The sequence below is a fragment of the Oncorhynchus keta genome, chromosome 2 (assembly GCF_023373465.1).
Source record: "Oncorhynchus keta strain PuntledgeMale-10-30-2019 chromosome 2, Oket_V2, whole genome shotgun sequence".
NCBI classification, from domain to species: Eukaryota; Metazoa; Chordata; class Actinopteri; order Salmoniformes; family Salmonidae; genus Oncorhynchus; species Oncorhynchus keta.
The window spans coordinates 79,692,795-79,709,205 of record NC_068422.1 but is presented as its reverse complement, the minus strand read 5'-3'; the positions used below and the strand labels follow the sequence as shown (position 1 = coordinate 79,709,205).

Below are 16,411 nucleotides of genomic sequence, written 5' to 3'. Positions count from 1 at the left end.
GAAGCTCGTTTGGAGGTTAGATAGCACAGTGTCCAATGACGGGCCGAAAGTATATAGAATGGTGTCGTCTGCGTAGAGGTGGATCTGGGAATCGCCCCCAGCAAGAGCAACATCATTGATATATACAGAGAAAAGAGTCGGCCCGAGAATTGAACCCTGTGGCACCCCCATAGAGACTGCCAGAGGACCGGACAGCATGCCCTCCGATTTGACACACTGAACTCTGTCTGCAAAGTAATTGGTGAACCAGGCAAGGCAGTCATCTGAAAAACCGAGGCTACTGAGTCTGCCGATAAGAATATGGTGATTGACAGAGTCGAAGGCCTTGGCAAGGTCGATGAAGACGGCTGCACAGTACTGTCTTTTATCGATGGCGGTTATGATATCGTTTAGTACCTTGAGTGTGGCTGAGGTGCACCCGTGACCGGCTCGGAAACCAGATTGCACAGCGGAGAAGGTACGGTGGGATTCGAGATGGTCAGTGACCTGTTTGTTGACTTGGCTTTCGAAGACCTTAGATAGGCAGGGCAGGATGGATATAGGTCTGTAACAGTTTGGGTCCAGGGTGTCTCCCCCTTTGAAGAGGGGGATGACTGCGGCAGCTTTCCAATCCTTGGGGATCTCAGACGATATGAAAGAGAGGTTGAACAGGCTGGTAATAGGGGTTGCGACAATGGCGGCGGATAGTTTCAGAAATAGAGGGTCCAGATTGTCAAGCCCAGCTGATTTGTACGGGTCCAGGTTTTGCAGCTCTTTCAGAACATCTGCTATCTGGATTTTGGGTAAAGGAGAACCTGGAGAGGCTTGGGCGAGGAGCTGCGGGGGGGGCGGAGCTGTTGGCCGAGGTTGGAGTAGCCAGGCGGAAGGCATGGCCAGCCGTTGAGAAATGCTTATTGAAGTTTTCGATAATCATGGATTTATCAGTGGTGACCGGGTTACCTAGCCTCAGTGCAGTGGGCAGCTGGGAGGAGGTGCTCTTGTTCTCCATGGACTTCACAGTGTCCCAGAACTTTTTGGAGTTGGAGCTACAGGATGCAAACTTCTGCCTGAAGTAGCTGGCCTTAGCTTTCCTGACTGACTGCGTGTATTGGTTCCTGACTTCCCTGAACAGTTGCATATCGCGGGGACTATTCGATGCTATTGCAGTCCGCCACAGGATGTTTTTGTGCTGGTCGAGGGCAATCAGGTCTGGAGTGAACCAAGGGCTGTATCTGTTCTTGGTTCTGCATTTTTTGAACGGAGCATGCTTATCTAAAATGGTGAGGAAGTTACTTTTAAAGAATGACCAGGCATCCTCAACTGACGGGATGAGGTCAATGTCCTTCCAGGATACCCGGGCCAGGTCGATTAGAAAGGCCTGCTCACAGAAGTGTTTTAGGGAGCGTTTGACAGTGATGAGGGGTGGTCGTTTGACTGCGGCTCCGTAGCGGATACAGGCAATGAGGCAGTGATCGCTGAGATCCTGGTTGAAGACATCGGAGGTGTATTTGGAGGGCCAGTTGGTCAGGATGACGTCTATGAGGTTACCCTTGTTTACGGAGTTAGGGTTGTACCTGGTGGGTTCCTTGATGATTTGTGTGAGATTGAGGGCATCTAGCTTAGATTGTAGGACTGCCGGGGTGTTAAGCATATCCCAGTTTAGGTCAACTAACAGAACAAACTCTGAAGCTAGATGGGGGGCGATCAATTCACAAATGGTGTCCAGGGCACAGCTGGGAGCTGAGGGGGGTCGGTAGCAGGCGGCAACAGTGAGAGACTTATTTCTGGAGAGAGTAATTTTCAAAATTAGTAGTTCGAACTGTTTGGGTATGGACCTGGAAAGTATGACATTACTTTGCAGGCTATCTCTGCAGTAGACTGCAACTCCTCCCCCTTTGGCAGTTCTATCTTGATGGAAGATGTTATAGTTGGGTATGGACATCTCTGAATTTTTGGTGGCCTTCCTGAGCCAGGATTCAGACACGGCAAGGACATCAGGGTTAGCAGAGTGTGCTAAAGCAGTGAGTAAAACAAACTTAGCGAGGAGGCTTCTGATGTTGACATGCATGAAACCAAGGCTTTTTCGATCACAGAAGTCAACAAATTAGGGTGCCTGGGGACATGCAGGGCCTGGGTTTACCTCCACATCACCCGCGGAGCAGAGAAGGAGTAGTATGAGGGTGCGGCTGAAGGCTATCAAAACTGGTCGCCTAGAGCGTTGGGGACAGAGAATAAGAGGAGCAGGTTTCTGGGCATGGTAGAATATATTACATTTAAGTCATTCAGGGCATAATGCGCAGACAGGGGTATGGTGGGGTGCGGGTACAGCGGAGGTAAGCCCAGGCACTGGGTGATGATGAGAGAGGTTGTATCTCTGGACATGCTGGTTGTAATGGGTGAGGTCACCGCATGTGTGGGAGGTGGGACAAAGTAGGTAACAGGGGTATGAAGAGTGGAACTAGGGGCTCCATTGTGAACTAAAACAATGATCACTAACCTGAACAACAGTATACAAGGCATATTGACATATGAGAGAGACATACAGCGAGGCATACAGTAATCACAGGTGTTGAATTGGGAAAGCTAGCTAAAACAGTAGGTGAGACAGCAACAGCTAGTCAGCTAGCACAACAAACAGCAGGTAAAATGGCGTTGACTAGGCAACGGGGCCGACAGATAAAACAAACAAGCAGAATGGAGTACCGTGATTAATGGACAGTCCAACGTGCATCAGCTATGTAGCCAAGAGATCAGTGTCCAGGGGGCAGCGGTGGATGGGCAGGAAAGCTGGACTGGCGAGTGTTATCCAGGTTAAAAAAAAGTAACAATGACTAAATAGCTTGTAGCTAGTTAGCTGGTTAGCGTCTGGAGGTTCTTGAGTGTGTTCTAAAAGATAAAAAATAATAGCCACAATAATAGCCACAAGGCAGGTTTCCGGAAGGTATAAACAATTTAAAAATCAAAAAGAGATAGAAAGTAAATATGGGTCCAGAGAGTGTTTGGGACGCGGCGATTCAGACGGTTAGCAGGCCTGTGCTAACAAGCTAACGGTTCGTAGGCCCGGGCTAGACAGGGTAGCAGGGGTGTGCTACAGGTGCTCTGGCCGGGCTAGCTTCAAGCTAAGTGGGTGGAAACGCTAGCCAGGGGTAATCATCCGGGGTTGCAGTTTAGCTAGATAGCTAGTTATTCAGGAGTCGTCTTATGGCTTGGGGGTTAAAACTGTCCTAGACTTTGCACTCCGTTACCGCTTGCAATGCAGTAATAGAGAACAGTCTATGACTGGGCTGGCTGGGGTCTTTGACAATTTTTAGGGCCTTCCTCTGACACCGCCTGGTGTAGAGGTCCTGGATGGCAGGCAGCTTATCCCCAGTGATGTACTGGGCCGTACGCACTACCCTCTGTAGCGACTTGCGGTCGGAGGCCGAGCAATTGCCGTACCAGGCAGTGATGCAACCAGTCAGGATGCTCTCGATGTTGCAGCTGTCTAAATCTTTTTAGTTTCCTGAGGGGGAATAGGCTTTGTTGTGCCCTCTTCACGACTGTCTTGATGTGTTTGGACCATTCTAGTTTGTTGGTGATGTGGACACCAAGGAACTTGAAGCTCTCAACCTGCTCCACTACAGCCCCGTCGATGAGAATGTGGACGTGCTTGGTCCTCCTTTTCCTGTAGTCCACAATCATCTCCTTAGTCTTGTGTCGTGACATTGTATTAGTTAACCTGTTAGGCCGCCCCATCCCGGATCCGGGATTGTGACTACAGCCTCAAGCTCATTACCATAACGCAACATTAGCGATTTCTGAAAATTGCAAAATAAATGAAATAAATATGCCTGTCCTCAAGCTTATCCTTTTCTTAACAATCCTGTCGTCTCAAAATATGCTTTAGAACCAGAGAAAATCAATAATTTGTGTAAGAGTGGTGATAGCTAGCTTAGCATTTAGCGTTAGCATTTAGCACGCAACATTCACAAAAACCAGCAAAGGGATCAAATAAAATAATTTACCTTTGAAGAACTTCAGATGTTTCAATGAGGAGACTCTCAGTTACATAGCAGATGTCCAGTTTTTCCTGAAAGATGCTTGTGTAGGACACAACGTTCCGTTTTGTTACTATGCATTTGGCTACCGAAACTAACCGAAAATTCAGTCACCTAAACGTCAAACTTTTTTCCGAATTAACTCCATAATATCGACTGAAACATGGAAAACGTTGTTTGAATCAATCCTCAAGGTGTTTTGTCATATATCTCTTCATTGAAATGCCAGTCCTAGAAGCGTGCATTCTTCTCTGATTCGGATGGAAAAATACTGGGACCTGACTTTTGCGCACCAATTTCCACGCATACACCGTGCGGGACACTTGGTAATTGTAGGCTCTTATGGCCAATCTTCCAATGATATGCCTACAAATACGTCACAATGCTGCAGACACCTGGGGAAACGATAGGAAGTGTCCGTTCATTCCTGTGGCATTCACAGCCATATAAGGAGATCATGGAAAACGTGCCTTCAGAAATCCTGTTGATTTCCTGGTCACTCAAACATCTTGGTTTTGCCTGTAGATATTGTTCTATGGCACTCACAGTGAAAATCTTTGCAGTTCTGGAAACGTCAGAGTGTCTTCTTTCCAAAACTATCAATTCCAAGCATAGTCGAGCATCTTTTCGTGACAAAATATCGCGCTAAAAACGGGCACGTCTTTTTATCCAAAAATGAAATACTGCCCCTATAGGTCTTTAATGTGACGACTGTTTATCGAATGATTAAACGTTTCTAATTGCGTGATTAACTGAATCAAGCAATTATTAACTCATTAACCTGGGGCACCATGGAAAAACTTGTTTTTATTGAGTTTCTATTTCCCAAATATCGATTTTACAACAGCCGCTAATTAACCAGTTGCCTCTACAATCTCGTTCTGACCGTCGTATAGCCCGTGAATCTGCACGAACCCGGGTCTCACCAATGAGTTCGTACCACACCAATCTTAGTTTAGTATTTATGTACTAAAAAGCTAAAATGATGATAAAAGATATACATATACAAAACACATTATAGGCTATTGATTAGAACTTAGTATAACGGGCCAACACACTATAGCGCCTGTTACCCAAAATGGGGATTTCAAAGAGAGAGAAAAAGAGAAAGTACACGAGAGAAATATACATTTGGGTGAATTTGTCAGCTATGCTTATTCTAACCCTAGCCTTGCCCCAAACTGCCGCTCTTATGGGTCAGAATATAATGATGTAATTGCGTGGGGAAGTTATCTGTGGATCCTCCGCGTGGACCTTTCAGGCTGCTCGATGATGCACTTCTCCTGCGCGCCTCTCTGTTCGTCCTCACGATGCCAGTGTCCTTTTGGCTTAGGAGTCTGTTCCCTCACCCTTGCTATGGAAGGGGTCTTCTGAGGACAGACAGCTCTGTAGCTCAAAGCTCACAGCATAGGAATGAAACCTTTTAGATACCACGATTCGCTGGGATTGGATGCTAAGGGGGTCCGGCTTGAATTCACCCGCTGAGACACAGCTACTCATCCGTAGCTTGGGTAGAAAAATATTTCTTTGTCTTCAAACTTGTGTTGCGTTCTGGGTTTGTTGACTTTTTAGACCTTGGCTGCAGCTTGGGTCACGTAGTCTTCTCTGGAAATTCTTTACTCAGGTTTTATACCCTTGGGTCAGAAGTGGGCTTAACCGCCTTTAGGGCAATTCTCTGGGCGTACCAAGTTAATTAAGAGGGCAAGGTCTAGATTTTACTCAAATCCAATTTTAGACAACTAACTTCACATTTCATCTTCCCCAAAACATTCTCCTTGATTTGGATATTTTCAATACAACGTACAATGTATAAACATCAAACTTATACTAGGAAAGCTCTTCACGTTACAATGTTTTCGTAATAACGTCATCTATTAACCTTTAATAACAAAACAAAAATGACATACATTTTCATATTCCATCTATCGTCATGACCACTGTTGTGGCTGATGGAAACCATTGTTCCAAAGTCCCTTTATTTCATGTTTAATGTTCTGAGGCTGGTTCTCCATAGTAACAGGACAAAGGAATTTGGGGCGTGAGGGGTCATAAAACCCCCACATCTTCAGACCCCTAGATCTTTCCTCCTCTGTTGGGGTTGAGAGATAAGCTGTAGGGTTGTGGTCTCCTGTAACCTGACCTGATCAGGACAGTCATAACACTTGGTTACGTTGAGGAATAGGTTATTTTTCTGGCACCACCGGCCAGGTTTCTGACCGTTGTCAGTGATCAGTTTCTCATTGTTGTCAGTGATCAGGCCTAGCACTGTTGTGTCGTCTGCAAACTTAATGATGGTGTTGGAGACTTGCCTGGCCATGCAGTCGTTGGTGAACAGGGAGTACATGAGGGGACTGAGCACGCACCCCTGGGGGTTCCAGTGTTGAGGATCAGTGTGGCAGATGTGTTGCTACCTACCCTCATCACCTGGGGGCGGCCCGTCAGGAAGTCCAGGATCCAGTTGCAGAGGGAGGTGTTTAGTCCCAGGGTCCTTAGCTTAGTGATGCGCTTTGAGGGTACTATGGTGTTGAACGCTGAGCTGTAGTCAATGAATAGCATTCTCACATTGGTGTTCCTTTTGTCCAGGTGGGAAAGGGCATTGTGGAGATTGCATCATCTGTGGATCTGTTTGGGCGGTATGCAAATGTTAGTGGGTCTAGGGTTTCTGGGGTAATGGTGTTGATGTGAGCCATTACCAGCCTTTCAAAGCACTACATGGCTACGGACATGAGTGCTACGGGTCTTTCTTAATTTAGGCAGGTTGCCTTCATGTTCTTGGGCACAGGGACTATGGTGGACTGCTTGAAACATGTTGGTATTACAGACTCAATCAGGGACATGTTGAAAATGTCAGTGAAGACACCTGCTAGTTGGTCAGCACATGCCCGGAGCACACGTCCTGGTAATCCACCTGGCCCCACAGCCTTGTGTATGTTGACCTTTTTAAAGGTCTTACTCACGTCGGCTGCAGAGAGCGTGATCACGCAGTTGTCCGGAACAGCTGATGCTCTCATGCATGCCTCAGTGTTGCTTGCCTCGAAGCGAGCATAGAAGTGATTTAGCTCGTCTGGTAGGCTCGTGTCACTGGGCAGCTCGCGGCTGTGCTTCCCTTTGTAGTCTGTAATAGTTTGCGAGCCCTACCACATAAGACGAGCGTCGAAGCTGGTGTCGTATGATTCAATATCAGCCCTGTATTGAGGCTTTGCCTGTTTGATGGTTCGTCGCACGGCATAGCAGGATTTCTTATAAGCTTCAGGGTTAGAATCCCGCTCCTTGAAAGCGGCAGCTCTACCCTTTAGCTCAGTGCGAATGTTGCCTGTAATCCATGGCTTCTGTTCGGGGTGTGTATGTACAGTCACTGTGGGGACGACCGCCTCGATGCACTTATTGATAAAGACAGTGACTGATGTGGTGTACTTCTCAATGCCATCGGAAGAATCGCGGAACATGTTCCAGTCTGTGATTGCAAAACAGTCCTGTAGCTTAGCATCTGCTTCATCTGACCATTTCTTTATTGGCCCGAGTCACTGGTGCTTCCTGCTTTAATTTTCGCTTGTAAGCAGGAATCAGGAGGGTAGAGTTGTGGTCGGATTTACCAAATGGAGGGCGAGGGAGAGCTTTGTATGCATCTCTGTGTGTGGAGTACAGGTGATCTAGAATGTTTTCCCCTCTGGTTGCACATTGATATTAGGTAGAACTGATTTAAGTTTCCCTGCTTTAAAGTCTCTGGCCACTAGGAGGACTCACTCTGGGTGAGTGGTTTCCTGTTTGCTTATTTCCTTATACAGCTGACTGAGTGCGGTCTTAGTGCCAGCATCTGTCTGTGGTGGTAAATAAACAGCCACAAAAAGTATAGCTGAAAACTCTCTCGGCAAGTAGTGTGGTCTGCAATTTATCACAATATACTCTACTTCAGGCAAGCAAAATCTAGAGACTTCCTTAGATTGCGTCCTGCTTATTGAAGAAAAATCTTTGTCTAATCCGAGGTGAGTGATCGCTGTCCTGATATCCAGAAGCTCATTTTGCCGTAAGATATGGTTGCAGAAACATTATGTACAAAATACAGTGCCATGCGAAAGTATTCGGCCCCCTTGAACTTTGCGACCTTTTGCCACATTTCAGGCTTCAAATATAAAGATATAAAACTGTATTTTTTTGTGAAGAATCAACAACAAGTGGGACACAATCATGAAGTGGAATGACATTTATTGTATATTTCAAACTTTTTAACAAATCAAAAACTGAAAAATTGGGCGTGCAAAATTATTCAGCCCCTTTACTTTCAGTGCAGCAAACTCTCTCCAGAAGTTCAGTGAGGATCTCTGAATGATCCAATGTTGACCTAAATGACTAATGATGATAAATACAATCCACCTGTGTGTAATCAAGTCTCCGTATAAATGCACCTGCACTGTGATAGTCTCAGAGGTCCGTTAAAAGCGCAGAGAGCATCATGAAGAACAAAGAACACACCAGGCAGGTCCGAGATACTGTTGTGAAGAAGTTTAAAGCCGGATTTGCATACAAAAAGATTTCCCAAGCTTTAAACATCCCAAGGAGCACTGTGCAAGCGATAATATTGAAATGGAAGGAGTATCAGACCACTGCAAATCTACCAAGACCTGGCCGTCCCTCTAAACTTTCAGCTCATACAAGGAGAAGACTGATCAGAGTTGCAGCCAAGAGGCCCATGATCACTCTGGATGAACTGCAGAGATCTACAGCTGAGGTGGGAGACTCTGTCCATAGGACAACAATCAGTCGTATATTGCACAAATCTGGCCTTTATGGAAGAGTGGCAAGAAGAAAGCCATTTCTTAAAGATATCCATAAAAAGTGTAATTTAAAGTTTGCCACAAGCCACCTGGGAGACACACCAAACGTGTGGAAGAAGGTGCTCTGGTCAGATGAAACCAACATTTAACTTTTTGGCAACAATGCAAAATGTTATGTTTGGCATAAAAGCAACACAGCTCATCACCCTGAACACACCATCCCCACTGTCAAACATGGTGGTGGCAGCATTATGGTTTGGGCCTGCTTTTCTTCAGCAGGGACAGGGAAGATGGTTAAAATTGATGGGAAGATGGATGGAGCCAAATACAGGACCATTCTGGAAGAAAACCTGATGGAGTCTGCAAAAGACCTGAGACTGGGACGGAGATTTGTCTTCCAACAAGACAATGATCCAAAACATAAAGCAAAATCTAGAATGGAATGGTTAAAAAATAAACATATCCAGGTGTTAGAATGGCCAAGTCAAAGTCCAGACCTGAATCCAATCGAGAATCTGTGGAAAGAACTGAAACTGCTGTTCACAAATGCTCTCCATCCAACCTCACTGAGCTCGAGCTGTTTTGCAAGGAGGAATGGGAAAATAATTCAGTTTCTCGATGTGTAAAACTGATAGAGACATACCCCAAGCGACTTACAGCTGTAATCGCAGCAAAAGGTGGCGCTACAAAGTAATAACTTAAGGGGGCTGAATAATTTTGCACGCCCAATTTTTCAGTTTTTGATTTGTTAAAAAAGTTTGAAATATCCAATAAATGTCGTTCCACTTCATGATTGTGTCCCACTTGTTGTTGATTCTTCACAAAAAAATACAGTTTTATATCTTTATGTTTGAAGCCTGAAATGTGGCAAAAGGTCGCAAAGTTCAAGGGGGCCGAATACTTTCGCAAGGCACTGTAAGTGGCAAATAACGCAAAAAAAAACACATAATAGCACAATTGGTTGGGCACCCGTAAAACTGCTGCCATTTTTTCCGGCACCATTTTATATCAATGCTGGTTTGTGAGTTGGAGGCAGTGAGCTGTGTGTGTGAACTGTCTCCTTGGTCATTCAGTTGCTTGGTCATTATCCTTCTAGCCAGTGACCAGAGAGAGAGTTCCTTGTACCGCCACCTCACTCAGGTCCACCCTCTTTTTTCCAGTACCATATTGTACAAAATCGATTCCATGACTGAGTTGCTATTCCTGTCTGTCTTAAAGTAGGTACTGTATATGAACTGCATACATATTAGGTCAAAATGGTAGCATGGTACCAGATTAAGTGTCATCCAGTCTTTTCCCAATAGAAGCCAAACTCTAGTGGCAACAGCATTAGACGGGGGCCCGCCCTTCTTGTACAATTGTAGCAGAAACACTGATACCATCACTGACTTTATTTGCCTGTCCATTTCTCCCAGGTGCTGAGGAGAAGATCTTGGAGGACTTCCGAGAGGTGTACAGCCCTGTTGCCTTTGATTTCCACCTGCAGGCCATGGTGCAGTCGGCTGGTAAACTGGTCCTCATAGACAAGCTGCTGCCCAAGATGAAGGCCGGGGGACACAAGGTCCTCATCTTCTCCCAGATGGTCCGCTGTCTGGATATCCTGGAGGACTACCTCATCCAGAGAAGGTACTGCTGCCTGCCTCTCTTCTCGCCTTGTATTACTATGCTCCCAAGTACTCCACTCTAATAGAAGCCTGGAAATCAAGGTTCTCTCTCCTCAGATATTTCATATCTTTCAGCTAGGCTGATGCGGAAAAAGACAGGAATCATGCTTGAGAGGGTAATAGACTTTGTAATTTCCATTTTTCAGCTCCATTTTCAAAGTGACGTATTTATGGTTTATTATCTGGTGTTAGCTAGCTAGCAGTTTGCAGTGCAGCAAAAGCTGAATCACTCCAGTACTTTCCCTTATTAAATTGAATGTAGTTGAAGAGAAATGTCGAATATCTAAGCATTAGCCTCTCTCTTCAGTGACTGTCTGAGAAAGAGCCTTTTAAAGCCCCCAGTGCTCATCACTCCATAATGCTACCCAGAGCAGGGAGATGATAAAGACTGTGTAACAGAAGCAGAAGAATGTACCAAGACCCTTTCATTCAAGGTCTTAATCTCCTGGCTTAATGAGCTTCCTGTTTGCACGCTAAATGATAAGGATATTATCCCAGCAGCCCGTCTAAGCTGAGGAAAGCAGGCGACTGGCCTGGTCTGTGTGGTCTCTCTATCTCTTTTTCCCTCCGTCTGGATATTTCTGTCCTCTCTCTTCTTCTCCCTCTCGCTATCCTCTCTTGTCTCTCACTAGCCTGTGCCTGGCCCCATTTCTTTTCCCCTCCATGCTTCTTTCTGGCACTCAAATTTCAAACCAAACCAGTGTAAACACACAAGTCGAGGCGCTCCGCTCAGTGGCTAGGCAAGGCTTAGCCGGGGTTCAGCGGCAGGTCACAGACTCCCTTGGGGCACTCCCACAGCAGACAGAGGGAGAGAGGAGTCTGGGCGGGTGGAGGGAAGTGGGTCACTGTAGAGGTGAGGTGTGTAAGGTGAAGAAGATGAGGGGTAGGATGTGGGGGAAGGCAGAGGCGAGGCCAGGGCTCCTGGGAAAGAAACTGCCCGAGAGAGGGGGAGGAAGGATGAAAGGAGGAAGAGAGAGCAAAATAGAGATAGGGGAAAAGAGAGACAGGAATGGAGGAAAGAAGGAGACAACTAGTGAATGTTGTTTGAAAGTGGATGACAAAAACAAATTCCTGGAAATATTGTGTGGCAATTGTAGGCCCCTTAATGTGTGATGGTTGGTGTTGTAACAGCTACTGTAAAACTCAGTGTCGTACTGTATGTAAATGTTGACCTTCATGATACTTGGATGTGACGCAAGAACATTTGTAATTATGTGTACTAGAAGATCCTACTCCAACCCTGCATGGTCCTGTGTTCCTCAGATACCTGTATGAGCGTATCGATGGCAGAGTGAGAGGTAACCTGCGTCAGGCAGCTATAGACCGTTTCAGCAAACCAGACTCGGACCGCTTTGTGTTCCTGCTGTGTACCCGGGCTGGAGGTCTGGGCATCAACTTGACTGCTGCTGACACCTGTATTATCTTTGACTCAGACTGGAACCCACAGAACGACCTGCAGGTAAAGACACACACAGACATTTAAAGTGACTTCAGCCTCCACTGTAATACAATTAGCAACGAAGGTGTGGTCACTTTCTATTTCAATTCAGTCAATTCAGGAAGTCCTTGAATTGAGAAGTGTCTTTTATATCCTATTATAATAGTTTAACTTTTTAATTGACACAGCTTGGATAGTCAAATCAAATTTATTTATATAGCCCTTCGTACATCAGCTTATATCTCAAAGTGCTGTACAGAAACCCAGCCTAAAACCCCAAACAGCAAACAATGCAGGTGTAAAAGCACGGTGGCTAGGAAAAACTCCCTAGAAAGGCCAAAACCTAGGAAGAAACCTAGAGAGGAACCAGGCTCTGAAGGGTGGCCAGTCCTCTTCTGGCTGTGCCGGGTGGAGATTATAACAGAACATAGCCAAGATGTTCAAATGTTCATAAATGACCAGCATGGTCCAATAATAATAAGGCAGAACAGTTGAAACTGGAGCAGCAGCACGGCCAGGTGGACTGGCGACAGCAAGGAGTCATCATGTCAGGTAGTCCTGAGGCATGGTCCTTGGGCTCAGGTCCTCAGAGAGAGAGAAAGAAAGAGAGAATTAGAGAGAGCATACTTAAATTCACACAGGACACCGGATAAGACAGGAGAAGTACTCCAGATATAACAGACTGACCCTAGCCCCCCGACACATAAACTACTGCAGCATAAATACTGGAGGCTGAGATAGTAAAATGTATGTATGCATGACTAAGTCGCTTTGGATAAAAGCGTCTGCTAAATGGCATATATTATTATAGCAGAGCAACGTTATTTTATTGGACAAATATAAAATGTATTGGGCTGGTCATAACCAAGTTATTTTCTATTATTCTCAGGCCCAAGCTCGCTGCCATAGGATTGGTCAGAACAAGGCGGTGAAGGTGTACCGTCTGATCACCAGGAACTCTTACGAGCGGGAGATGTTTGACCGGGCCAGCCTCAAACTGGGCCTGGACAAGGCTGTGCTGCAGAGCATGAGTGGCAGAGAGAACAGCATGCCGGGAGGAGGGGTGAGTCTGCTGTGTTCGTCATACACACACACACACACTCTGCAGCACCTGTATCAGTCCGGTGGATGCGCTATGCATTTGGAAAGTATTCAGACCCCTGGACTTTTTCCACAATTTGTTACGTTACAGCCTTATTCTAAAATGGATTAAATATTTTTTTTTTCTCAGCAATCTACACACAATAACCCATAATGACAAAGCAAACACAGGTTTTTAGAGCTTTTTGCTAATTTTGTACAAATAAAAAACTGAAATACCTTATTTACTTAAGTATTCAGACCATTTGCTATGAGTCTCGAAATTGAGCTCAGGTGCATCCTGTTTCCATTGATCATCTTTGAGATGTCTCTATAACTTGATGGGAGTCCACCTGTGGTAAATTCAATTGATTGGACATGATTTGGGAAAAACACACCTCCTATATAAGGTCCACAGTTGACAGTACATGTCAGAGCAAAAACCAAGCCAAGATGTCGAAGGAATTGTACGGAGTGCTCCGAGACAGGATTGTGTCGAGGCACAGATCTGGGGAAGGGTACCAAAAAATGTCTGCTGCATTGAAGGACCGCAAGAACACAGTGGCCTCCATCATTCTTAAATGGAAGACGTTTGGAACCACTTAAGACTCTTCCTAGAACTGGCTGCCCGGCCAAACTGAGCAATCGGGGAAGAAGGGTCTTGGGCAGGGAGGTGCCCAAGAACCCGATGGTCACTCTGACAGAGCTCTAGAGTTCCTCAGTGGAGATGGGAGAACCTTCCCATCTCTGCAGCACTCCACCAATCTGGCCTTCATGGTAGAGTGGCCTGACGGAAGCCATTCTTCAGTAAAAGCCACATGACAGCCCGCTTGGAGTTTGCCTAAAGGCACCTGAAGACTCTCAGGCCATGAGAAACAAGATTCTCTGGTCTGATGAAACCAAGATTGAACTCTTTTTGTCTGAATGCCAAGCGTCACATCTGGAGGAAACCTGGCACCATCCCTACGGAGAAGCATGGTGGTGACAGCATCATGCTGTGGGGATGTTTTTCAGTGGCAGGGACTGGGATACTAGTCAGGATCATGGCAAATATGAATGGAGCAAAGTACAGAGATCCTCAATTAAAACCTGCATCCAGAGAGCTCAGGACCTCAGACTGGGGCAAAGGTTCACCTTCCAACAGGACAACAACCCTAAGCACACAGCCAAGACAACACAGGAGTGGCTTCGGGACAAGTCTCTGAATGTCCTTGAGTGGCCCTGCCAGAGCTGGACTTGAACCTGAACAAACATCTCTGGAGAGACCTGAAAATAGTTGTGCAGCCACGCTCCCTATCCAACCAGCGCTTGAGAGGAGTTGCAGAAACTCCCCAAATACAACCTTGTAGCGTCATACCCAAGAAGACTTGGCTGTAATTGCTGCCAAAGTGCTTCAACAAAGTACTGAGTAAAGGGTCTGAATACTTATGTAAATGTGATATTTCAATATATATATATATATATTTTTTTTTTTATATTTGCGTCATTATGTGGTATTGTGTGTAGATTGATGATATTATCCATTTTAGAATAAGGCTGTAATGTAACAAAATGTGTAAAAAGTCTAGGGGTCGGAATATATTCCGAAGGCACAAAATGTTAAGTCCATTCTACAAAATGAGAGTGTAGAAAGTGGACTAGTCAATATAATAAACACAGCTTTGAGATATCCTCTTAGTGCATCATCAGTGTGTAGGAGGAGCTTAGCTGTTTCTCTCTCTGGATTAGCTGGACTATCAGGAAGAAAGTGTTGAGCAGATATATCACCACCAGCTGCATACTAACACACCATGGGTCAGCTGGGGGTTGCTGCTACTCTTTAAGATTTAAAAAGGTCTGGCATGTGATCCAGTTCAGCTTCAGTTCAACTAACTGTCTCTCCTCTGCGTTTCTCACACTAGAGTGTCTGTCTGTTTTTGTGTGGTGTTAATGCGTAAGGATGTGTTATCGCTCATGTTTGCGTGTACAAGGATGTAATGTGTAAATAGTCCAGTCTGTGATCTACTGTAGTCCATCATCAGTTCCCCTAACACCCTCTCTGTTTCTCCTTCTCCCCCTCCCCTCTTTCCAGCCGACCCAGCAGCAGCTGTCTAAGAAGGAGATCGAGGACCTCCTGAGGAAAGGGGCGTATGGAGCTCTGATGGATGATGAGGATGAGGGGGCCAAGTTCTGTGAGGAGGACATCGACCAGATCCTTCAACGCAGGACCAAGACCATCACCATCGAGTCTGAGGGACGGGGATCTACCTTTGCCAAGGTACCAGTGACTGAAAGAGCACCACACAGTGGTCATTGTTTGAATGTTGCTATCCTTTTCCTTTCTGCATGACTAGCAGTAGTAACCAGTGTCTCCTGTCTACTCTCATGTCACTCTTCATCACAGACTCTCAGCTCTTTTAGGAGACTCAGACTTCTCATTGAAGGAGACTCAGGAAGGAACAGTGAATCAGATTAACAAGGTTTTATGTGATATAATGTCTTCTTCTCTCAGGCCAGTTTTGTGGCATCCGGAAACCGCACAGACATTTCTCTGGACGACCCCAACTTCTGGGACAAGTGGGCCAAGAAGGCTGAGATTGACATGGACACTGCCAATGGCAGAGTAAGTAATGCTTTAGTTTAAACACTGAACCTGCTCTTTCTGGCCGCGATGAGATATGTTATATAGGAGATAAGATCAATGCCATGTGTGAATTTGCTACAATAGTATCTGAGTATCTGTGTGTGTTCCTCTCCTATTCCACAACAGAACAGCCTGGTAATTGACACTCCGAGGGTGAGGAAGCAGACCCGACCCTTCAGTGCCACTAAGGACGAGCTGGCAGAGCTGTCAGAGGGGGAGAGTGACAACGAGGACAAGCCCAAGCTCCGCCGGCCCCACGACCGCCTCAACAGCTACGGCAGGACAGAGTGCTTCAGAGTGGAGAAGAACCTACTAGTATACGGGTTAGTGACAGTGACTGGACCACTTGTGTTCTCCTGTGCTCTCCTGTGTTGTCCATCTATATTGTAAAGTGTTGTGTCTGTACTGAAGCTCTCCTGTGTTGTCCAGCTGTGTTGTGACTGCACTGAGGTTCTCCTGTGTTGTCCATCTGTATTGTGTGTGTACTAGAGGTCGACCGATTATGATTTTTCAATACCGATACTGATTATTGGAGGACCAAAAAAGTCGATACCGATTAATCGGCCAATTTAAAATTAAATAAAATGTATTTGTAATAATGACAATTACAACAATACTGAATTAACACTTATTTTAACTTAATATAATACATCAATAAAATCAATTTAGCCTCAAGTAGATAATGAAACATGTTCAATTTGGTTTAAATAATGCAAAAACAAAGTGTTGGAGAAGAACGTAAAAGTGCAATATGTGCTATGTAAGAAAGCTAACGTTTCAGTTCCTTGCTCAGAACATGAGAACATATGAAAGCTGGT

General features: G+C 45.5%; 1 protein-coding gene across 1 annotated transcript in view; it reads left to right on the top strand.

Annotated features, from left to right (window-relative positions):
* The window catches only part of chd9 (chromodomain helicase DNA binding protein 9), a 112,935-nt gene that overhangs the window by 65,056 nt on the left and 31,468 nt on the right, over positions 1-16,411 (top strand). Inside the window, exons 16-21 of the mRNA XM_052484789.1 lie at positions 10,204-10,414; positions 11,716-11,911; positions 12,780-12,953; positions 15,042-15,227; positions 15,462-15,572; positions 15,720-15,916. Coding sequence (XP_052340749.1) covers positions 10,204-10,414; positions 11,716-11,911; positions 12,780-12,953; positions 15,042-15,227; positions 15,462-15,572; positions 15,720-15,916 — 1,075 coding nt within the window. The remainder of the gene's footprint in view (positions 1-10,203; positions 10,415-11,715; positions 11,912-12,779; positions 12,954-15,041; positions 15,228-15,461; positions 15,573-15,719; positions 15,917-16,411) is intronic.